Genomic DNA, 25,678 nt, shown 5'->3' on the forward strand with positions numbered 1-25,678 from the left:
AGTCTTTTTGTTGCGCTTCAAATCATGGCGAATATATGACCCGCTGATATGACACGGAACATTCCGACTGAAGCCCACAAGAGGCCTTCGAAGGCCTTAGCGGAAGCCTGGTGTGCGTCCTACCTGCGGCATCGGGATGGCGGTACTGGGTGGCTCCCTCTGTGGGCTCCCTCCGCTGCGGATTGGGCCGAGCTGAGGAGCGGAGCTGTGAAGGCTTCGTCGCGTAGTAAGGAACTCCAGAGGATATCGCACCCTCGGTGCCAGGCATCATCCACCAAAGTCTTGATCTCGTGAGAGTCACTGCCAATGAATACAACGACGACGTGCTCTGTAGGCCAGTCTTAAGCCGAGGACCTATTACTTCCGTGTTACTCTCGTATTCCCCGCCCGTGCGATGCTCACCTTTGACCGGAGGTCTCGTCGTCTCCCTTTTAAAAAATCTCTCCGGCGTGTAGACCGGGAGCCGTGGCGGTGCCGTCCTAATTGCGTCCCCATGCCTTAGACGGTGGCGCAGAGAAGTTGAGCCGTTGTGTGCAGTCTGCGAGCGGTACCTTTTGCTCGAAGCGGACGTGCGGTGCGTGGACACGTAACCCTGCGACGGCCAGCCGCGCTCTGCTTTCCGCGTTGCTCGCTTGCTAGAGGGGACCAAAGCGTGAGGGGAGGATGGCTGTTCTTCACGCGTACGAATAAATGGTGCATACGGTCGTACTTTGGTTCCTATTCCTTGGTAGGCACCACTGGTTGCTTGGACATTCGCCGAATCATTGTTGCCACGCTTCCTATCGAAATGGAAGGGCGCAGAGGCGCCCGCGGCGTGGTGCGTATCTCCGCTTGACTGCCCCGACTTGTGGTTGGCATCCGGAGCAAGCTGAGCCTTTGGGGGCGTCACAGAAGTTCCGGCCGAGCGGAATTCGTCTGCGGCACGAGCAGTCACCAGTTCCTTGAAATAGGAGGCCAGCGTCGGTTCCTTCCAATCGATGATCAGCGAAGGCGTCTCGATCTGTTCCGTCGTGAGCATATCATTGCGCCCGCCTCCTGGTGTGCCGCTCGGCCATTGCCACTGCCAGTGAGTGACCTCGGCGCCATCGTCCGCTAGCCGTCTTTCGTCGCTGCTCGGTGTTGACGAAGCGGGGAACAATGCCTTGTTGCCTGGCGTATGCATGTATCGTACGGATGTGGCGACGGTGATCAACGTGATGGCAAGAGGTAAGAAGATTATGCAGCCTGTCTTGATCAAGCGGTGGCTGTCAAGCAGGCCAGGCGCAGTGGTTGAAATATTCGGCTCCCATCTTTGTCGGTCCTGTTTGACGAACGCTTCGGTCGATGTTGGCCTGATCATCTTCTCTTCTTCTTCGCCTTCCACATACCCCACCGCTGCATTCGGGGTGACTGGTCGCGCGAGGAGGCTTTTGCCAAAAGTCGCCTAAGCTGACACGAACGAAATATTCAGCCATGCTTCGTCCTGAGGAAGACAACCTCGAATCACAGCATGTTTGGGGACTAAGAGCATAAAGCAGTATATTTCTTTTTCTTCTGTTAATTCTTTTTACTGAGGGCGTGGTCGCCATTTCTCGCTAAAAGGCTAATCCCCCGCGACGAAAATTACCGGTTCATAAACACTTTGCAGGCAAGCGCTAAGACCTGTTTCAAGAGATAGCGAGAGAGAGAGCCTTTAGTAGAAAAGGATGACCACTGGTCACGATGGACGAAAGGAATGGGGTGGAATGGTAAGGGATAGTAAACAAATGCTGGTCGTGCTCAGTAGAGTGAATAACTGGGTCAGTTCTGCAGGTAATGGGCCAGTTCATGGTAATCGCAAGAGAGTCAGGAGGTCGTATAGGCTTGACAGTTCGTTCGATGAGAGACTCACTCAAACACCCCGCGCTAGACCGATTTTAATTGAGTAAACTGCAATTTCAGATACTAGTCGTTATCAATTTGTTGTGGATGGGGTTGTGGTTGGGGGTTTTAAATGTACGGTGGCTGGGAAAGGCTGGACAAAACCAAACAAGGTGTTTGAGATCGGATGCAGTGGTGGTATGGCCGTAAGGACATCCGGGGGCTGGTGTGGGGTATAGCACTTGCGAAGTGTTCTGGGTGTGTAGGCTACATTTGCCATAAATGTGTTCATTGCGATTTCGCCTGAGCGAGGAAGAGGTCCTAAGCCTCCGAGGTAGCCAGCTGGTAGTTTTAGGGGTGAAGCAGATTAGGACCTGGCTTTGTCCTAGGATTGGCGTCCGTGTATACAGGGTGTGCGGATGCGCGAGGAGCATTGGATTGGGTTGGATTAAATTGAATTGGATTGTATTGGAACTGTATATACTGTACACACGCGTTGTCAATCATTTACATGCGCGAGTGGGCAATGCCACGGGTGATTTCCGGTAAGAACGATTCCCAGTGCTTCGCCCACTCGTGGAGATGCGTGAATTTTTCTCTTGGACGGGTGCGTCGGCACTTATTGTGCTGGTGGATGCGCTTCACTGGGGAGGGTGAAGGTGACCGCGATGGCCTTACCCCAGGAACCAGCGGAGATTGGAATAGCGAACTCTCCTGAGCGGCCTCATGAGCCGTCTGGTTGCTTGAAGAAAATGGTTCATGGCCAGGTACCCAGTCGATGGGAATGATGTATTGTTCCGATGCAGGAGCGGAATTTAATAGAGAATTTCATCGACGCCAGGATCGGTGGATTTATGTGATCATAAAGCTGCGACGGCCTCGTGACAGTCTGTAAGGATGCGAATGGAGGGCGGTAGAGGCGGGTCGCAATCGAAGGCGATAGCTGACACGACGTGGTTAATGGCATATAGCTCCGCATCGGCGCTCAAAAGTGTTCTGCCAACTACAGTGGTGCGCTCGTGTATTGGACATTTCGGCGCCCGTTAAAGAACACCAGATGGGTAAGATGAATCCGGAGCCCTCCACTACGGCGCGCCTCATCGCCTGAGTAGCGTCGGCACGTTCAACCCAACAATTAATCACTCAAGTATGGTTGTGTGACCTGAGAGAACGAAGGCCCCAGTACGTGTCCAAGCAAGGCCCTCGCTGTCATGGTTTACGCTTGTGTTTGTACGTTCATTCTGAAGGCGATCGCTTTGGAGGTGTCGGATTCGCCAATGTCGCAATGATGTATTACAACGCTCTATAGGTATGCTATGGGCAGGAGTGTCAAGTTCTGGTCGCCGCCAGGGTGCTATGGGGACTCGGTAGCCGCGAAGTAGCGGTGGTGCTCTGGCGTCTCACACGGCTAAGGCGTGTCCCTGGTGTGTGAGGGGTCCTTCGAAGTCCGTATGGGATTTGGCTTCCTGCATGATGGCTACAATAGAAGGAACAGGTACAGCTTCCACAAGTTTACCAATGGGTGTATGCTTTGGTACGCCAATGACTGTCCGGAGGGTTACCCGATGTAACACTTGAATGGTGTTCGCGTGGGTCTTGCTTCGGTAATAAGCCGTTGCGGCGTGCGTGAGGGTGCTCGCAGTGATAGGGAACTCGACCATCTTGACTACCCTGACTACCATCAGGGTAGTCATCTTCAGCGTAACCATCAGGGTAGCCATCTTGACTACCCTGGCGGTAGTAAAGATGATTTTCTGCGATGCTCCACCATATTTATTAGACAGTTGACGGAGGGAGCGTATGTCATACAACAAATGCAGATTATTTGCACGTGTAGAACCACCATTTAGACGTTTCAATTTTCTCCCTATACGCTAACAGGACATCTGGCTATTCGACTATCTAACGTGAAGCTGTTTTCACTTCTTGCTGGAGCTAACACACATGTTTATGAGGCAAATAAATAAACTTGACTTGATGCTGCTACGTTGCTGTCACTTCTAATAGAAACAGCCGTAATCATAGAAACAGAGCGGCCGGTACTGTTGCCATCCCAATTAGAGGGAACACGGAATCGCGCGGCTCGAGGTACTTCTAAAGCATCCTATCGGCGCCTCGCTCAAACACCGCGCATGCGTGTAGAGGGGGCACGGAGGGTACAGATGTCGCGCGGCATCAGGCGGCAGCGAGGTGTCTGCTACTTGCTTGCTCGCAGTGCTACCGAAGCAGTGCACCTTGCGCATGGACATGAAGTGCAATAATAAATACTGCGGCACTGGAGAAAAATATTTAAGGATTTCTTTTCTGCGCAGACTAAACGGAAGAACAAATAGCCTCTTCCTACCACGCGCATCGTCATTCTGCAGAGACAATATCGTTAGCACGAGCCGTCACTGCGAAAGACGAGACACGTCCCAGCCGCCTTGGCGTGGCAATGACTTCAACCAAAGTGATGTAGAGTGGCACTGACCTACTACAGTGCCATTCCTCGACCATACATCGGTGCAGAGCAGCATCACTCACGCACTCGTCGCTGGCACAAGGGTAATAATATTTGGTCTCATGGCTGAAGTAACGTGAAGTGCTCCACAATAAATGGCAGATAAAAACAATGCATTTCATAAAGGGCTTCTCCGGATTGGGACGGCAGCCTCTGCCGTTCAAAACCACAGCATGAAAATCATGCTAATGGGAGGACCCTTAACAGCGGGTGATATCACCGTCCAATTGCGGCAGGCACCCTTGATAGTAACGATTCATACAGGTAAGGTACAAGCGAACCTCCGCTTCCCAAATGCTTTAACTCTGGAAGCACTGCGGCGCACGTCTAGTCATCGGGGGCGATGGCCTGTGCAATAAAAACGGAACCTTTGTCAGTTCCCCGCCCGTGTCCCTTTTTAACAAGCAGTTTGCCTATTTTCAAGACAATATTCAGTAAGAAAGCCGTAACGTGTCCATGCGTGTGAAAAGATTGGTTTCGTGGGTATTTGATAAGCCAATCCGCGCCCAGGTCGATGAGCGCGTGTGTCGTTCCCTGTACGTTTGCGACAGTTGCGTTTTATATGCTGCGTCTGAAGGGGGCGCAGTGTCGAGGTTTTATGTTCTCGTTTCATTAAAACTCAGTTGGTAGTAATCGCGTACTGTGCAGTTCTTTACTTCGTCTTGTGTTTTTGTGCTTTTTTCACCTTGTCTCGCAATTAACTTTCTTATCTCTCATTTCTCCTAATCATGCGTCTCAGTGTTAAGCCGTTTTCATGCGCTTCCAGATATTTTCAATAATGTTGAGGCATAATGCTTTCAGCACCTGTGCCGTTGTTCAACGCCAAATTGGAGCATGTAGGCATTCGACCAACCTCTGTGTTCATATAAGTCTGCTAGAAAAGGAAGTGCACATGTACGCAGGGGAAGAACCCATTTGTAATATGTGGCACGACGACGACCATTCGCACGATCATAGAGGAAGAAATACTCAGGAGAGGCCCCTAGGATACCAATGCATTGCAAAACGTGTGGAGGAAGTTAAGTAATTTTTCTTGAGCCCATAGACAATGTTGCCTAGTTTCTTACAGCTGCGGTGGTTAAACCTGCCAAAATGCCACGGACATTTTTTTACGGCGCTTTGACTGTGGCTTCCTCGCAACGTTGGCAACACAGCGCGGCAGCCGCTGGGGCGTCGTCGTCGTCTGTAATCTGTGCACTACAGCTGATTTCGCAGCGTTTCTTCTGCTGCCATTTCTTTTGTGGTCTAGTGTTCCTCGGAAAACAACACCCGATTGTTAGTAATTGGCGTGGTCGGTGAGCATAGTTGCCGTTATCTTGCGGCGATATCTCGTCGATTCGCGCAGTGGTTTTCCATCCTTATTGGTCTGCCGGTGAAAAGGTGCGCGTTGGCAGCTTCGGCAGCGTCGACCCACTTTTAGCAACGATTTGCTTCTATTCTCAACGAACACAAAACAAAGTGAGGCAGACACGTAACGATTCTGTTTTGCTCGACAAATAGCGCATGGGCGAATATACTTACCTGTGAACCGCGAGCGCGGCCGGCAACCCGGCACGCAACAGTGAGGTCTCTTGCAAACCACTGCAGCCACTTATTCACGTGAAGTGAGATTAGACAGTTTTATTTTCACGAGTGTACAGAGTTCATGTAGGCAAACGTGAAAAGCGTACGTAGTTCACGCGCATGTAGTTTGCAACTCGTAAGCGACGCTCGCCGCGCGTATGCTGCCTGGATTCCTAGCGCCATCTATGAACAGACACTGCAGTAGCCACCCGTGATCCCATAGAGATCCTGACTCTAGAGGGAAAGTGCGCCGCTGAGCCAATGCATTGGAACCGTACGACTTAGTACACTCTAGTACGACTCACAGTGTCAGACATGATACAACGATTTAAAGGTTGCCAGCTGAGCTTTTGCTTACTACAAACGGCGAAAGCGATGGGTATCAATCTGACAACGTGCTGTTGTGGCGTTTCCGCGTCCGGCTAGCGAAGCATGCCGGGAGAAATTGTAACATGGCGGCCAGCTGGCCAGGCGGACTTTGTGTAGGCGGCGTCGACAGCATTGTGTAGTTTATTTCCTGTGGGTAGGTAACCAACGTGTTTTCGGTTTAGCGTGGCGTATAAGTACCTAGATTATTTGAACAAGATGTGGCAACGCTCACACAACACTTGCGCGCAAGCTCGAATGCGACTGATCGCATGCGCGAGGACGCCAAGGAATCAGCTGATCCGTACTGAGACGCACAAAAAAGTGAATCTCCGTCATGATCTCCGTGCATTTTTGCGCTGCGCTGTTCCGCTTTATTTGCCATTCTGTGACATTTTGTGAGGCGCTCAACGCTGTTCAAACGAAGTGAAATGAACTGTGGCTTTAGCTCAATTTGAAACCTTTATTGACCGCAAAAAAATTACACCATCTTGCCGTGAGGAACCCCAATGAGGATGCGAAGCATGGTGGCGGTTCCGTGTGGTTCCATTGTGTTGCCGTTATGTTGAGTGATCTGGGGTTTACTAGCGCCAGAGGGAATTCCGCGTCCGGGTCCACACCGGTGGCAAAGGCACGCAAGTACTGTTGTGTTACGGTGAGAAGGCGGTGGTTCTGGAGGCGCCGAAACACGTCCATCATGTTCTTGTCGATGTTGTCGTCTCTGTGATAGAACCGGTAGTCTCCGTCAGCGTTGTTGAGGTAAAGGTTGTTGACATTGGCGCACCGGCTGAGAGCAATGTACACGCCCTCCTCTTCACAGCTTTGTCTTCTCCTTCTTTTAAAGACGATAGTCTTTCTTGGGCTACTTAAACCCAGAAATTTAGGTCTGTCTGTATGTCTGTATGTCTGTCTGTCCGTCTGTCTGTCTGTGACTCGATTCAGCCACCCGGCCAAAGCAAAACAACGCCTGCGCAATAGTCTTATATAGTCACAGCTAAATCTACCCGTCTATATGCGGTGTAGGGATACTTGTCAACATTGTTGAAGACATCACGCAAATATGAGACAACAAATCAACACAGAAGTGATATTTGCAGTATTCCTTTATAAAAAAATCAAACATGCTTCACTTTTGCGAAATTAAATACTTCGTCAACTGCAGAAACAGAATTCACTCCGCCGTCGCCTGCTGTCGCCTGTGCCACTATAGCTTCTGGCGCCATTTTAAGAAATCAACCGGCAACAGTTACGCAAGGTTCCACTAGATAGGTTCCACGTTCTGCTTGCAGCGCACGTGGAGTAGGGAAACGCGGTTCTATAAACGTTGAAGTAGGGCGCCTCGATTAAAGGAGCCATGAAGAGAAAACACAAGTTTGGTTCATTCAAAAGATTGTCTCGTTAAAATCATACTGACACCACTTTTAACGTAAACTTCGCTCAAATAAGCTACATAATTAGGAAAAACGGGAATGGTCATGCGACCCACCAGCTCATTTCCCGCAACAGAACCTGTGATGTCACATGAGCTAAGCTCTGCGATTGGCGGAGGCTGGCAGAAGCAGACGCAAATTAGGTAGAGCTTACAAACTAGACGAACGAGCGATTTGCGCTTAAATTTAGGGCACATTCTTTACAAAGCAATAAGAATGATGGGACAAACAGTGGAAGTTACGAAAGCACATGTAAACATAGAAGTACTGATGCGTTCTGCTGTTCGTACTGCGCACAGCATGCTTGGTTTAGCTGCACAGCACTACGGGGCGCAAGCAACGGTGTCTTACGTGACCCCATTTGTCGAGCGAGCACTGTTTCAGGGAACGAATATTTTCTCCCAGAACAAAAAACAGGCCAGGTTTAAATGCGGGCAAAAACAAACCAAACGCTTGCCACGGTATGGTGGCGCCATCTAGGTTACGGAACGTAAAGAAACGCGGGAACAAACCAACACCGCTGTACAGGGTGGAGACAACCTTTGAACGGTCCCGTGCCGCCACAATTGGGCCAACGGGCTCAACGCGTTATTCTTTTCGTTTCCCACGAGACCTAGCAACGCGAAACAGACAATATGATTCAAACTTCTTCAGTAAACCGCGTTGCGGCGATAATTTTAGCGCGGTTTTGACACAATGACTTGCTTCGGCGGCGAGCGAGCAACCGAAAATGGCGGCGCCAGCGTATACGTGTCTCTACCCTGTATGGCGGATGCGTGAATGAAGGTATTCTAGGCTGCAGAGCGGTCGGTTCCTGTGATGTCATTTGGGACCACGAAAACGCACGATTGAGCGGGAAAATCAAAATTTTAACCTAAATTGTTTAATTTCTCAGTGAATAAAGCACCGTTAGTTAATGTTAGTGTTAATGTTAGTTAATTGGGATGCCGAAAAAGATAAAGGCCATCTCAGTTTCTGCCACCCCTGGCCTGACAACTTACTTGCACAGGTGGTCTTTGCGCGCCTCCCAGTGCCTAATTAAAAAAACGTAAACTTAATTATGAACACCCTGTATATTGTCGTTATTGGCTCACGTCTGATAAACAGCACGCCACTTGTTGTTTATCCGGGACGAATTGGCAGCTGCTCGGCAAGGCCGAACCTCAGTCGGCAACGGCAACGGTTGCATGTTCTGCGGAAGCGGCTGTTGCTGTTTTCGCGCCCATTTCCGCTATAGGGCGCACCGATGCTCCTTCAATTCCCGCTCATCTTGCCCCGAGCAAACGGCACGCGTCTGTTTGATAGGAACCTCTGTTTTCAGCGAGGGTAGAAGCGGTGCCAAATAAATCGTCGCCTCCAGAAGAGAATCCCCCGGGGATCCTAGCCATACATAGCTTCGCTGAAAAAAAAAAAACACTCTCCTGCCGACTGGTCAGTACTCATCAAGAAAAGCGATAGCTTTGCTAGGTGAATAGAACGAGGGAGGCCGCAGGCCCAAATCACGTGCCCGCACAATTTCCCGGGCTTATATTATCTCCCGAGAAAGAGAGTTCCGTCTCTATCTCGGAGGAAAATTGAATTTCTCAATGAGGACTCACCGGTTGGTAGTTGCTTGCGTGTTGCACTGAAAGAGTTTTAAATCGAATTTCTCAAGGAGGACTCACTGGTTGGGAGCTGCTTGCGTGTTACACGACAGTGTTTTAGGTGCGAAGCAACTTAGGACCTTGCAATGTCCGTCCGTCCGTTGGCGTCCGTCCACACAGCATTATGGAGGAACGGTTCAAAGGGAGTCGCAGAAAAAAAAGGAAACCAGCACCGGCAAGATTTGAACCACTGACTCCCGCAACCCGCAAGGAGTCTAATGTGCTACCATTAGACTAGGCCGTCAGACGTAAATTTGAGTAGAAAGTACGTACTGAAGTGTACAGCGATCTCGCAATGTTCGTTGGCGTCCGTTGGCGCATTATAATCGAAAAATATGTGAGTCAAGCAACCTAAAAGGGTACAAAACACAAAAAAATCACACATCTCCACGCCGTGAACGATGCCGAGGGTGCGAATTACTGGGACGCGCATTGTCTTTCGTGTGACGCTTGTCATTTACAGTGCATTTACTGCACCTCAAAATCATTTAAAACTCGGAGTGCATCAGCACGCATGGACGATGACGCTCATCACACAGGCAATACACAACTTGTGGCCCAGTGCTTCGCACCCTCGGCATCGTTCACGGCGTGGAGGTGTGTAATTTTTTTCCTTACCTTTGTTTCTACGTCTCCTGATAGTGGGATATATGCGCGTGAAATTTAAACTTGTTCCCTTATTCTGCGCTCTGTGGTTTTCTGTCTGTTCTTTTCTTACATTTTCACGCATCGTTATCAAAAGGCCAACTAGCCCCAATGCGACGTTTTGAAGCGCTGCACTAGTCGCCGCACTAGCGCACTCTGTTGTTGTCCCTCGTAAAGTGCAGCACTTCAAAATTTCGCCACTTGCCAACTCGCCCAAACCACTGTTCTCCTAGCCTCTTAGATAGATGGCTTTGATGCTCTGAAAATGACGTTGGGCCTCCTAGCTATAACGGAAATTGTTGTGTATTGATTCCAGCCTAAAGGTAGGCTGACAGAAAAGTCATTCTGCTAATGACTGCAATTGCAATGTTGAACAGAACGAACGCTACCCGTTGAGCTACCGTTTCATGGTCTGGTTATTTCCTCTTTTGTGCAGGTTAAGCCAGCTTCCCGGCCTCTGCCCGGCGCCAGCCACTGAGCTGCGTCAGCTGGTTCTCAAAGATTCTGACGCCCAGGTACGTGATAGAACTATAGTTCTTTGCCGGCTCCACTCGGCACGTCTGCAGCCGTACTCGACGAAGGTAGCCTCTATAACAAAGACATGTTGCCCTGTTCTTCTTTTGTCAGATACTTGCGAGCGATTTCCTGTGGCAGCTGGATGAAATGTCATACGTGGTACTGACTGGAATAGGTAAGTCTTCAATCAAACCGATTGTTTGCAGAAAAACGCTTATAGTCTGATTCTTGAATAGACGAGCGCATAGTGAAACGCCGTAAAATTTGTCACAAGTAAAACGTAAGATTACTCGCCTGTAAAGAATACTAGCTACCCCATTAATCGCAATCGAAGCAAAACCAAAAAGTTCCCAGCCGAAACCTTCCTTTGTGTTGAGTCTTCCCAGCGAGGCACAGTGCCCTAGATACGATGGGCGTGCTAAAGCACCCCAGATTTCCCCCCTTTCCCTAACACAACACAAAGGGCTTCCCTGGCCAGCGCGAACCCGGACACGCAACTGAACCTGGTGACACGAGCGACGACAGCTAGTGGAAGCGTAGGAGTACCAGAACAGGGATTCCTTCCAGAGAGCGAAGCCCATAACATCAGCTTGGGCTCGACAATTAAAGACTTGCTCTATCCCTCTCTTTTTCCAGCAAAAAAAAAAAACAAAAAAAAACGATAAGTTCGATAATCAAGTGTCTCAGGAATGCTTAAACAACGCGCCCTAAGAGCACAGTCCTGCCGACAAAGTTCTCATTTCTCTTGGGAATGTGCTAACCACAAAGATAATTTGGTAAAACAATGCCGCCGCTTTTAATATGACGTTCTACTGGCTTGAGAAATTCGTGCGTTCCCTTTGTAGGCAGTTACGCGAGCAAGCCATAGAAGGAAAATTGATGAGCCATTCTATTCTGTGAAGTTGGGAGGCCGGCGAAAGTGAGACGACAGAATTGGGAACAAAGACACAAACTGCTGATGAAAGTCTACCAACCTTTCTTTGACATCATTCAATGCAGGTAGAATGCAGGGAATTCTGGGATAGATTCGTGGTGCATAATCGAGGCACTGTAATTTTACTCAGTCTTTAGACGTCCGCAGGCTTGTAAAGTTTTGTTGGGCCCGGCATCCGGGAGTCCGGAGTATACGCGACCTTCCCGTCCCGACAACAGCGGTGAAGTGAATCTCCAGGTGAAAAATAGCAACTTGTCCAGTCAAGAAAACGCGGCGCCATATTAAAGCCAGAAAGCACGCAAGCACACAAACAAAATTGTACACACGACAGCGTCGCGCTTCAAAGACATTTACGCTGAAAAACCAGCGCAGGAGATGGGACTCAGCAAGGAGCACACAACAGCACCTTTGCTGTGTTTTTTCTTGCTTATTGCCATTTTTGGCGCTCTTTCTTAAGCACGAATGTATTTTATGGAGGGATACACCAAGATTTCACTGACGTCATATCCCTCTCGAAAATGACGCCAGTACATCTTTGCCGAAGCGACCCGCCAGCAGAACGTCGCTCGACAAGCGCACAAACACGTAGGCCGCCGACCCGGAAACCATGTTCAGCGGCAGATTTCGCGGCACCCTTTCGCTTTCGTGTTTTACCGATTCCTATGACCAAGGAATCAACCACAGTTTTTTGAAGCTGAACTGCAGCAACGAGCCCATCAGTACACCCTTCTCTAAACACAGGGGCAGACTCAGGAGTATTTTGATTACGCCCGTGAAAAACCTGAGAACCCTTGCCATAAGCACCTTCGTGGTAATACACAATTTTACAGAGTATTTTCCTTACCCACGAAAGATTCCTTGATATTACAAGCGCAATTACGATTCCTTGAGAACTAACGTGAGTTCTTTCTTATCGTATTTTGGTGACTACAGCCAATACGGAGACAAAGAGAGCTTACAGTTCCTATTTTAGGATAAACTATTTTCATTATCAAATAACACTCTTGCACCAAAAAGGCAGAAAGATCGTGTCGTAAATCCTAGGTGAACAAAGGGTAACGTATGTCAATGAGAAGAAAGGGTGGAATGTACAAAGCATTTGGACGAAAACACAGTCGTAGCCAACACAGGAACGAAAAGAATTTAGAACGCAACTGAAAAAAGACGTCAAGCTTCCAAAACGCCGATATTCATCATTTCTAGCGGATAGCTTGAAAAAAAAACACCAAAAAGGTCTGACGTTATATTACAACTGCCAAGAAAGGTCCTGTTGGCCCTCCTGCTATCACGGACAACGGCCAATCACTGTAAGATAACTTCACTAAAGCCGAGTGCACTAACAGATACTCTATTCAATACTTCGCGATAAATATTCTTTCGCGACTCACACGCTTCTACAATTGCCAAATATGAATGACATTTTCCTTACCCAGCAGGATATGACGTTATTACTAAGTAATCTGAATTCTCACACCGTGCTTTGCTCGATTTCGCCGTGGGTGTGAGATTTTTCGATTTCGCCGTGGCTGCTAGCCATCTGCAATCAGCCATGCCCATCAAGCGTCTGCGGAAACACGTCATCGCTGCCATCCGGAAGCTATGACAGCCAGAACGAGATGCGAGGGCTCCCCTTACTCTGGAATATATGGCACAGCGGAAACTGAAGTGTCGAAAGGAGGAGAATGATACTACTGCGGAGACTAAAGAAAGGACAAGCATTTTTAGTAAATGCCGCGTCTGCGCAGAGAACTTCGTTCTACGCCCTGTCGGTGGTAGTATGCTCGGCCGACAGGTCATGAGCCGTGCCCGCAACTGACGCCATCACACCGAGGCACCTGTCCACCAGAAGATAAAAAAATTTCAAATTTCGGCGATTCACGCGCCGAAGCCCCTCCTGGCACAGTAGTAGAGCGCACCGGATTAATTTCGATAACCTGGAAAGATTTAACGTGCTCTGAAATCTTGACACACCAGGGTTTGTTTTTTTATTTTGTGGTTCCACCAGGGAAACTTCCGCCGCGGCCGTGAATCGAACTCGCGTCATTTGGCTTAGTAGCGCACTGCCGTATCGATTGATCCACGGCGGAGTCTTTCCACAGGCACTGACTCCGGCACCAGCATTGGGTCACCAAAGTCAAACGTGGAGCAAAGGATTAACGCCATCTCCCCAAAACTAAGGAAGGAAAACATATGTAGGACATACGAACTAAAATAAAACCCAATATATTTATTCTAATTACACGACTTTTCCAACTGTTTTTCGTTATACCAGCGGTTTATCAAAAGTTCATAGCGCAAGCGAACTTCAGTCCCCCCGTTACGAAATAAAACGGGAGCATCCCAAAGCTGTTTCGAACACAGCGGACACTTTAGCAATAGCATTCTGTAACGTAATAGTCGGATATTTGATATAAGAGGCGTTCTTCATAACTTCAATCTCAACGCTCTAACCTTTATAATAAGAATACGAATAAGGTTATGTCGGGCTTGGCCTAGCCTATGGCAACGTTCAATGACAGGACAGTCTATGCCCATGTTTTCAGAGAACACTTGGGGTACTGTAACCTGTACTTTAAGCGTTAAACTTTACACTTTAAATATTTAAACGGTAGTTTAAACTTTTCACGGCTTTTGTCTTCATCTTCATTCATGCCATATAAGATTAGGTTAGGCCTCTTGCGATTTTCGAGATCATTGTTTTTTGACCGTAGTTCATTAGCCATTTTAGTCAGTGCTGTAATCGCACTGCTGGATGATTCAGATGAAGAGAACTTTCAGGCTCAGAGTTAATATAGGATGATTCAAATGCCATGGCGCGAGAATCTACCGCATCCAACCTAGCGTGTGGTGAAAGTTGTTAATATCGGGGACATCTTTGGCCACTTGATTCTGACGGACGAGTAGTTTAGAAAAGATTTCCTGGACAGAGGTTTTACCATTCCCGAAAGCGGGGATGGAGTCATTGTTAGAGCGAGTCTTGGGTACTTGGGCATTCCCATAATTATTGCTTGAATTAGAGCGACAGAGTTTAGGGCCGCCAGGATTTAGCTCGACATCCCCACTCTGGACAGACGCAGTAAACAATAAACGACATGAGAGCACACACACACATGTTCGTGCTGGAGATAGCATACCTGCAAATTAAAGGCGAAGCAGTTCAGCATTCTGAGGGCGCTGCTGCAGCCTTGCCCACAGAAGAGGGCGACCACAGTCGGGGGCTTTGTGGCCTCCGTTGGGAACGTAAGAGACCAGCATCTTGCAATGATTGGCGGGTCAAGCTGGTCTTGCATATGGAACACATCGGCCAAGAAGTCGCAGTACACACCGCGGTAGTCACACATGCCGTGAGCGAGCAGTCCATACGGAAAAGGTCCATGCTGACCATGAAGTTCGAAATAACAATAACGCTGCAGTAGTCTGCACATGCTGGAAGCGGGTGAATACACAGGAGTGTCGATTTGAGGCATCCAAGCATCCGAAGATCAGCAAAATGCAAACAAAGCGGTTAGGAATTCTGGCGATGCTGTTGCAAGCTAGCGCACTGCTACACACACCGCTGTTTTAAGCACCTCAAACATTGCTAAGACACAATTGTAACACGCTAATCATGTCCTCAAGGCAAGGAAAACCTTCGGATACCTCAGAAGAACTCTCCGGAAATGAACGCGCGGAAATTAAGCTATTAGAATATAAAACAAAAACAACATATATGAGGCATGTATTAGAAGATGCAGCAGAAGTTTGGGATTCCTATAGGGAAACTAATATTAATAACACAGAAAATGTACATAGCAAAGCTGTTAGGTTTATTTTTAGGTCTTATTACTGGCGTACATCGCCATTAGGTCTTTCACAGACCGCAAACTTGGAAAAATTGCAGGACCGACATTACGGGGATCGGTTAAAGCAAGTCTATGTCATATCTTAGTATAAACTCGGCGTATCCAAAACTAAAAAAAGCCGATTCAACGGCGCTCAACACGGACGTACCACTAAAATATGTTCAGGATGTTTTATATGTAGTACACATGGTTTCAAACAGTCCTCTGGAGTTGCGTTCCTAAAGGAACTACCATAACCAATCGTTTTCTTATGTTTGTATTGCGGTAAAAACGTTGCGAACTGTTTGTCTGTCGTTTCACTTTGTTGATTGATTGATTGTGGGGGTTTAACGCGCCGACGCAACGCAGGCGATGAGGCGCGCCGTAGTGGAGGGCTCCGGATTAATTTCGACCACCTGGGGATCTTTATCGTGCGCCGAAATCTCGTACACACGGGCGTTTTTGCTTTTCGCCTCCATCAGAAAAGCTGCCGCCGCGGCCGGGAATCGAACCCGCGACCTCGTGCTCAGTAGCGCAACGCCTTAGCCACTGAGCCACCGCGGCGGGTCGTTTCACTTTGGAGTGAGTACCTTGTGGCCCTAGTTATTAAATTATTTCGGAACGTTTGTCATTACGATGTCTTGTAAATAGGTCTTACGCACGTACAACTGTGTATATAACTATGTCGACATTGTATAGCACTGTGCGTTCTATAGTCAATGGAACTGTCTTTGTAAACGCTATTTGTTGGTGACTGTTCTTGCATCGCCTTCACTCACTCCTACGTAAAGCCTGGTAATCAGGCTAGCACTAAATAAATAACATACTCAAAGCAATACCAACACAATGTTATCGAGGTTTGTGACGCAAGATTCGAGGCCGAATACAACACCAAAGCGTGTTGCCATTTTGCTGCACACTCCACCAGGCTTCACGAGTTACATGTTGCCAGAACACCGGGGAAAATTGATAGAGCTGCGGACAACACCACTTAGACATCACAGCAGCTAGGCAACCTATCATGACCGCGCATGTCTATGGCCAGGCTCTGCAGTTGGGTGTGCCGGCTAGCCGTGAGTTGTTGAGGCTAGCTGTGAGTTAATGAGTGTGCTGGCTAGCCGTGAGGTAATATTGAATGACGCAAGGTCCGCATGACGTTCGGGCAGCGCTATATAGGATGACCCAGAACCAATTTCTCGGTTAGGGTACATGCTTTTCACCTCATTGACTGCGTTTTCCCACTTACGTGACCCGATCTAACTGCAGTCTAGTTTGGTTTCCTCATCGGTAAATGAGCCCAGCTGCTACCACTCCTGTTAAATTAAGGTCGTACGAAGGGTGTGCCTGAGCGCATAAAATTCATGTCATGTGACTACGCTTTGTCTTCTATTTATTTTCACACGAAAGTGTTTTATTGCGGGATTCACGGGGATTTCACCTAAGTCATATCCGTCACGGAAGTGACGCCAGTACCGCGAAGCAAGCGGCCTGTAAAGGGTGCACCCCTGCATAAAGGGTCTTCTCTCGGGGAAGCAACCCTTAGTGCTTAACAGTGCGTTATACTTCTGGTTGTTCGTTTTCGTGCTTCTATATTTTTTTTTCACGAGAGCGTTTTATGCCGGGATACGCCGATATTTCACTGACGTCATATCCGTCACAGACATGACGCCAGTACACCTTTCCGGAAGCGACTCGGAAGCAGGACGTTGCTCGCCAAGCACACCCACAAGAAAGCCGCCGACCCGCAAATCATGCGCAGCTGCAGATTCCGCTGCACATCTCACTTTCGTCTTTTACTATTCCTATGACAGAGGGGTCAACCACAGTTTTTTGTATGTTTTATTTTCTCCTTTCATACCTTTATAGCAGGTTTACAGAGGGAACGTCTGTGTAATAAACTTCAGTTGTAGAAACGCTCTTTTGTCGTGTCCTTTCACAGTCCCCGGGAAAGGACACTAGGCCAATCGATCAAATTGCTCAACATGGCACATGTGTCCCGTCCACTGACAGGTTTCACCGTGCTGTGGATGCTGTGCCTCCGGTTCTGGATCAATATCTACTCCTGGCTCATCATGATGGCGTCCGCGCTCAGCACGCTCGCATTCACCACCACGCTCTGGTAAGTGCCCATCACCTCCACGGGGTACACAGCCGCAACAAATTTGCTTACTCTCTCTTCTTATGCGTTTTTATTGGCATGAGCGTATTACTGTATCCAATAATTGGGTGCTACTTACAGCTGTGTACAGTTAAAACCCGATGTTACGAAGTCACCGGAAACCGGGAATTTTTTCGTTAACTCGAGAGCTTTGCAAAACTGGTACAGTCATTTTACAAGCATTAAATTCCATAAATTGTGTGTTTGTGTGTGTACGTGTGTGGTACACACAACAAACATTTGTGTGTTTGTTGTGTGTACCACGACATCGTAATTGTGGCTGCCGCGGCAGTCGCCGGCCGATGATTTAGCAATGCGCTAAAAGTCCACGGCAAATATAATAATATAACACTACGGGTTCTGGTGGAACAAATTTATTTCCTCCTGGCAAAAAAAACCTGGGATTTTCGCCTGCGTGGGATTCGTTTGCATACGGCGGAGATACTTTTCGTAGCGCACAAGCGCGTTCAACGCGTGCTCGGTTCCTTCACGAGCCCCGGCAACGCGCCTAAGCAAGCAATAGCGTCCATCACCCGGCCTGGAGCGGCCACAGGAGCCTCAGCAGTGTTAGTAGTACCACTGATTGAAACTGGGACTAGCGAGTTTGTCTCGTAGAGCATAGTAAAAACAAAACTACACTATTCCCTCGTTATAGCAAAATCTCTTTACTGGAAATATCGCTTTATTCAAAATTTTTTTCTGGGCACAACCCAAGCGCATGCATTTTAGGCCGCATTATTCGAAGCGCACGAAGAGCTGTACCCGCTTATAGCGAAGTGGCGAGCGGAGGTGTGGCCAGTTGGCAGCGACCCAGCGGCGAGCCGCGCTGTCAAAATGGCGAGTCAACGGAAGCTGGTGTTTCTCCGGCGATTTTCTTGAGCCGGTCATGCTCAATTCGCGCCATCCGACTTTAAACAAACGGCCCATATCTATGCCTGGCAGGGCCATTGAATTTTGTACGGGCACTCGAACCGTCGAGGTAGCAGTGTCGTCGACAACGGGGCGCCGAATAATTATTGTTTTGCAAACGTCACGGCTGCACACCTCGAGAAAAGATTGCCCAGTGATCACGCAAAGCCCCTCGTGCAAATTCGGTCACTTTTCATGATTGCGTTGTGTAACCACAATGAGCGGATAATCGTTATCTGATCTCAACAAACACAACCTCAGCCTCGAGCCACAAATTTTGCCGCGCTTTCCAGCGCGAAACTATCGTAGCGTTCCGTGACGCCTGCACCACCCCTATAAAGTGGTCACTGGCTTCCCCTCCTCATTCGCTCTCCAGTGTGCGATGCGTTCAGGCTGAGAGTCCCTGCTCTCGCTCGCCTTCATGTCAGCAGAGTCCTTACTTAAGGACTTAAGGACCCTGATGTCACCTTCGCGCCGCCCTGCTGCCAATTTCGACATCACTGCTGAGGCTAAGCTCCTCCATCCTATATTCCCTGCCTTTTTTTCAACTAAATAATGTTTTGCTTCACTGAATACATTGTGCTTTGATTCCTCGCATTTGCGGTGAAATTAAAGCCCAACTGTTTTAGCTTTTCTCTAGTGGTCGCTCATAAAAAAAACACCGCTTTTAACGAAGTTTGTCGCCGTCCCGCCGACTTCGTTATAAAGATGCGTTACTGTATATGCCTCGATTTTATTCTGATGTAACGCAGTAATCTTCGGGGTGTTCTGACGAAATACTTTCGCCGTCGCTCCTTTTTTATAATGTGCCTGTTTCCCCAAATACTTCGTAAAATCTTGAATGGTCCTAAATCTAGTTCGTTAGTTCAAGTTCATGAAATCTTTTACCTGTATGGGCATCTGCGGGTGAATCCGTATTTGTTCGTTAGATCGGGAAATTCGTAAGATCAGGTTTAGTTAGATTGAGTTTGACGGCGTGTAAATTTTCAGCACTGCGAACAATGCTGACTGCTTCCAGAGTGGGTCAGGCCGATCCTGCTCGGCAGAAGAAACTAGACGACGGCAGTCACCCGTGAATGAAGGAACGTCAGAGTGCTGCCTCCAGTGCTGGCAACGTTAAACAGGGCGGTAAACGTGTTCAATTAAAGATGAACTTTCTAGGATAGGGACCACAGACCAACCCTTTTCCCCATCAAGCAAGACCGCCGGTACCCCTTCGTGCGAGGTTTGAAACGCATGCTTCGCCTAAAGCACAAAACAAGATTGCGAAGTGCTGCAGGTGCTCATTACAAAACATAAGTAAACGAATAACACGGCGTGTTTCGCAGCATTATGTTCTCATGAGTGCATTGCCCAGGTGCCAAAATAAAACGGCACTCAAAATATTAAAAAGTATGTCATCTCGCGTGGTAAGGTTTCAGGCGAAACGTGCGGATGTTGTCAGGCGAAACATGCGGATGATGTCAGGCCGCATGCGATGTCGGGGTGTCCCGCGCTAACCGTCGGGAACAATTTAGACTAGTCGGCCAACACGTTGAATATTGTATGGTCTGAAATACCGGCGCAGTGACCTGTCGTTGAAACCGCGTCACTGGGTTGGGATTAAAACTTTCAAGTTCACTAGAATGATGCTTGGCGTCTCGTCGAGCGAGGTTACAGCGTCCAGAATTTACGAGTTGCTCGTCCGTTGAGCTAACCTGGGCCAGCTGGCGGGATCCGTTCCCGCGTTGTAGGCACGCTTGGACGTACGCTTTGAGGTCGTTGACTTTTACGTGTGGCCGCGTGCCGTCAAGCATCGTGGTCGGCTCTCTTCCGCAGACAAGCCCGAACGCAGACATCTGCGTAGTTTCCTTGATAGCTATATTGCACACGAACGTGCAATGAGGAGAATTTGGCCAACGTCGAACAATATGAGTGGGCGTACATAGGCCGCATATGCTCGGTTCTTTTGTTTAGGTGTTCATTGATGTCGCTCGTTTGGGAACGGTGTACGCCGTTTTTCTTCGGTGATCCGTACTGCTGCAGCGTGGACGTCTTGCACTCGCTTTGGAAGGAAAGCCATTCTGCGGTCCGTGAATGGAGTGTGAAGGGCTCAACGTGGCAGCACCGCTTGGTATATAAAAATTTGTAGATAAGATAGCCGGGGAAAAACGCTTCGTAGAATGGCTAGATAACCTCCCAAGCACTTGCGCACGTTCAGCTATGGGCATCTGTTCGTGGCTTCGTTGATAGCTAGTTGTATTGTGCGTAAACGTGACGAAAGGGAGAATTTATTCACAAGTCTTATGTTCAACGTCGACGTTCTTAGACAGCACATGCACGACAATCTTAATCAGGCTGTCGGGTAGACAGCTCCTTTGGGGTGGTATGCTGTTGTTCTTCGGTAATCCGTGTTGATGTTGCGTATTTCTGCAGTTAAAGTCATTTCGAGATTTGCATTCAGTACTAAAGGAATCTATGTCGGAGCTTGACTTGGTGGATGAAGTTGCAACTTCTTGTGAGTCCCCTTGGGAAGAGCGTCGGTTTCTCTGTGCGCAGTGTGTAGCATGGGGATACAACAGTCCCCTTCTTGACCCCTTACGAGGGGAAGGGGCCTATACAAGGTCTTTCTAATCTCTTGGCGGTGTTTTTTCTCATGTTTTTTTTTTCAATTCTAATCCGCCGGCGGTGTTTTTTGGCAGTCACGTCATTTCCGCGCGTAATGGGCAAGATCGAATGTAAGGCGGCGCCAGTAGTATTCCTTCCTAATCTTTCAGTGTGCGTGCTGTGCCAAGGTGTCCGAAAGACGAGTCCGAAAGACGAGTCCGAAACTCTGCAGTGAAGAGGAGAGTATAAGTTGTTCGTGTGGCGGGGTCGATGCATTCTTCTCGAGGACAGAGTAGTTATGGCAGAATGCAGGTAACCATCGACTGAACGCTCTTGGAGGGCGATGATACGTCTTTCAGGTGGTTGATCATGACGCACACTTCGGGGTCGCCGCGCTGCTTTGCAGCTAGTTCGTTCTTTGTAACGATCCCAAAACATTAGCCGTCTTCTTCAGATTCTTTTTGGGGGTGAGTGTACCGGGAAAGCCGTATATAGGCAGTCGGCGTCCAAATGGCGCCTGTCGGACTTTCAGACGATGGTAACATCGAATCCTTGGAGGCGTAAGCCCCATCGCCTGTGACGGCCAGGAAGATTTTATCAAATTGCTGAGCCTAAAGTGGGCATGAGCCTAAAGTGGGCATAAAGCCATGTCGCAACCTTGAACAAGTCCTTAGGCAAATGTAACGCAAAACTTCACTACATGCGTAATATTTGCAGTGTTACTTTATCAAAAAAATTACTGATGCTTGGTTTTTGCGATAGCAAATGAAATACTACATCAGCGGCAGGAAACTGTCGCCTGCGGTTGCCCGCGCTACCTGGCAGAAACGAAAGGTTGCACTAGATAGGTTTCACGTTCCGCATCGTTAACGCCCACAAGCAGTGATACAACGCTTCGACGCGGCCGACAATAGAAGAGAACCGCCTCAAAAGTATAGTAACCGAGATATGCCCATGATGTTGTGACACTGATGGACACGAGAGCCGAGTATTTAGTGAGGAGCGAATCTTTCGTGTCGAAGCTGGAGATGGTTACGACCAGTTGGAACCGTTCACATGCCCACGCAGCAGGAGACCTTCTCGTTACGCCAAGTAGAAAGCCCACACCGTAAAAAATGGCCGCGTATCTGCTCCTTTTGTTTTAAATGTCGACGAAAGACGACAGTCGAGTGGTGCCCCTGCCAAGGAAATACCTCCCTTCTTTTAGATGCGACGCTGAGAGCATCTCTTGTCGGCGGCCCTGTCCTTCCTGCGTGCGTCCGTTGTCGTCGGCGTCCGCACTCTCCTCCGCTCACCCCCTCTCTTCTCCGATAGCGAACACTCTCTCGCGAAGGGCATTGGATTGGATTCGATTGGATTGGCTTGGCTTGGCTTGGCTTGGCTTGGATTGGATTGGATTAAAGTTGATTGTGTTGCATTGTGTTGCGTTATAGCCGCGGCAGACGCACTGGCGCCGGTGCGTGCCCAGGTGAGAGCGAACACTCTCTCTCAACATCTGTGGGTGTGCGGCCCAGCGCGCTCTCACTCCGCCGGTGGGCGGCGCTGCGCGCGGTGCTGCGCATGTGCAGTACTCTCTCTCTCCGCGGTCTCCTCTCCTTCGGGCGCGCTGCGCATATAACCCGTGTGCCGCTCTCCGGCGCCCTTTCGGTCGACGGTTGCTCTCCGCTTGCGCTTGAACCCCTCAGCGTCGCATCACACCAGGGTTCCCGCGAGGGGAGGTGGGCGTAAATTTTCCCGCTCACGTATCATGCTCCTCCTCTCAGGTCTCGTTCCTGCCAAGATAACACGCTAGAGGTTTGCTCAAGTCAATTTAAATTTCTTTATAATTTGATGGTTTTAGGTTGATCTATTTGACGTAAAAATTATCTTTTGGGCGCATTTATATTCATTTTTCTCATTGCAATACCCGTCTTGGTTTTTTTTTTGTCTGGAAAGTAAGGAGATAGATGATATACGCCTAAACTTCATTTGCGGTTTGACTTTGATAGACATGGTGGGTCTATTAGGTGATTCTAAGCGAGTGTGTCTGTTGTCCGCGTGAAAGGAATGAAACTTTTCGTTTATTTTGTAGATGGTGTGCGCGTCGAAACGGCGCCGGCTGCCCCTGAGAGGACGGCGTCGGAGTATGCGAATGAAGAGCTCTTCAATGAGGCCAAAACAAAACACATTTTTTTGATTGACCCGGACAAGTATATCAGAAACAACCCGCCTAAAAGAATGCTCACGAAACGTCACCTGTGGGAGGCCCTAGCGGAAACAGTTAACCACGTTTTCCCAGGATGTATCACGCCTTCCCAAATGGAAAATAAATGGCGCAACTTGGACAGGCGGTACAAGAAGCTTGTCAGTTGGAACAACACGACGGGTAAGAAGACGGAGAAGCGGACGTTCGAAGAATGAGCACGTTTATCAAAATAGTTTTTCAATGGCAACACATCGACAATGCGTGCATACTGGCAGGCATATATTATTCAGTGAAAATAGAATTCCTGTAATTAACGCACTTTGTGTAGGAAAAAAAACCGGTGGTATTGAACCTTGATTTTTAAATTATTTAATTTAAAAATCTTATAAGCTGTTGCTTATTTAAGCAACACCTACAGAACACGGCAGTTCGCGCTTTCCTCAAAATCCAAGCATGCCCGCGGAAGAGACGAATGTAAATTAAATTTTTTAAGAGATAGGTTTTCTTTCACTGTTGTCAGTTGATTTCTTTTTTTTTTCGTATGCATTTACCATCGCATTTCCCATTACGCATTTACCCGCCGCGGTGGCTCAGTGGCTAAAGTGTTGCGCTGCTGAGCACGAGGGCGCGGGTTCGATTCCCAGAGGCGGCCACTTTTTTTATGGAGGCGAAAAGCAAAAACGCCCGTGTGCACGAGATTTCGGCGCACGTTAAAGATTCCCAGGCGGTCAAAATTAATCCGGAGCCCTGCACTACGGCGCGCCTCATCGCCTGCGTTGCGTTGGCGTGTTAAACCCCACAATCAATTAAGCCCAAACCCATTACGAATTTTAAACCCCTAAAAACTGACTCATTTTTAGGGGTCTCAGAAAATATTTTTTTCTGCTAAACATATAGGTTGGGCACTAATTGCAGCACTTAAAATGCAGATGATTTAGCGCCCTTTTCAACAACACCAGTTGTTGAGATGTATTCATGCATCATAGTTGCGAAAAAATATGAAATCTTTGTAAATCTTGAGAAAATGATAGAAAAAGGGTGGTGTTAGCAACCACTCAAAGAAGAAAAAATTCGAAATATACATTTTGTTCGGAAACATTTCAAAAACACGTCCTATAAAAATGTCGAATACCGTGCGACAGTTTGTCAGAACAGTTTGTCAGATATAAAAAAATTGGCTCCAATTCACGCGGTGAAGGTGGTTGGAAAACAAAGCCGTAAACGACAACTACAACCATTGCCCATTCGATGTCACTTCAATTTACACATGTGGCTCTGCAAAGAGTGAAACCAGAGATTCCACAAGCCGTTACCTGGAATTTGCGGGGGCGGCGTCACCAACGCCACAGCGTCAGCCACGGCCGGGCTAGAGCGGCGGACGACACCCCTCCAGCCCGGCCGTGCGTCGGAAGGCAGAAAACAGAAAGGAGCGTCTTTCGAAGGGTGCGACAGCGGAACCTATTCATCCTGATGTGATAGCTCGGGACTACACCACCGGGCGTCACAAGTGCAGACACAGAAACAATTCGGTATGTGAGTTTAATGATTCCGATGTCTGATTTAGCGGCTGGGCGTGTGAATGGTATAGACTGGTGAGGTCATAAAAAAGGGATATCTCACCTTTTCCTCTTGATGGATCCTCGATGAAGGTGGGAGAGGGTGGTGAAAAATTTTTTGCACGCAGTGGGGTTTGCTTTCCGGTTGTTGGCCTGCTTTTGTTAATGGTTTGAAATGCTAGGGTCAAAAAGGAAGAGGTTAGTGCCGAGAAAAGGGGGCGGCGGCTGTCCCCTCGTCTGTTTCATATGAACTGTCAACTGAATTGAGTTGGCGACGCCCGTTTAGATAGAATAATGACCACATTAAGAGATATATTGGGGGGAAATTCGAACTGATGTTCTCTGCCTCCAAGAACGGACCTTCAACATTGACCACCATACTGACACTACAAACAGTTCCGGTACGTCTTCTGGAATACGTAGACAGCCGACTGAGCCCACAGACTCGAAATGACAGAGTTGCAGCCCACGTAATGGTCCCCCATCTCGCCGCCCGCGCTAAGCCTAGTCTCCAGGCCTAGCGACACCGTCGTCCCTGCCATGACATCCACCGCTACAGCGCCGGGCCACGGTGAACCGTCGACATCCCCTCAGCCAGCACCAACCACCGTCAACATGGAATTCGACGAGCTAGGTAGACGCACCATTCCCCACGATAATCCTAAGGAAACGGTGCTCGCTGCCCGACACAAATTGCCTGACGCCAAGCAGCCACATCGCTATCCACCGGCAGGCACAAAAACAACTACAGCGACGTGCGTAACTGCGCTGCCACGCCTCACGGTCAACCACTACATAATCATTTATCTACCACGATCCGGTCCCAATATAGCTGTCTGGGCTCCCGCACGCTTGCTGCAAGTCTTGCTGGAGCAAGTGCCATGTCGAGAACGCAGTTTATCAACAAAGTCATTGTGGAAGTTCAACAGGATTTCAACCTCTTGGTGACAAGTACAGCCAATGCCCAGATAGCAACTCTGCTAAGCAAAATAATGGCGAATAACCTCGGCAGTGCCAACTACGACCT

At 48.6% G+C, this 25,678-nt stretch overlaps 1 protein-coding gene across 1 annotated transcript in view; it reads left to right on the plus strand.

Moving 5' to 3' along the window:
* LOC144157653 (choline transporter-like protein 1) overlaps positions 1–25,678 on the plus strand; it is a 164,344-nt gene that overhangs the window by 55,264 nt on the left and 83,402 nt on the right. Inside the window, exons 6-8 of the mRNA XM_077688469.1 lie at positions 10,423–10,501; positions 10,614–10,677; positions 17,268–17,376. Coding sequence (XP_077544595.1) covers positions 10,423–10,501; positions 10,614–10,677; positions 17,268–17,376 — 252 coding nt within the window. The remainder of the gene's footprint in view (positions 1–10,422; positions 10,502–10,613; positions 10,678–17,267; positions 17,377–25,678) is intronic.

The sequence above is a fragment of the Haemaphysalis longicornis genome, unplaced genomic scaffold (genome assembly GCF_048455015.1).
Source record: "Haemaphysalis longicornis isolate Haplotype H1 unplaced genomic scaffold, Haemaphysalis longicornis Haplotype H1 scaffold_10, whole genome shotgun sequence".
NCBI lineage: Eukaryota > Metazoa > Arthropoda > Arachnida > Ixodida > Ixodidae > Haemaphysalis > Haemaphysalis longicornis.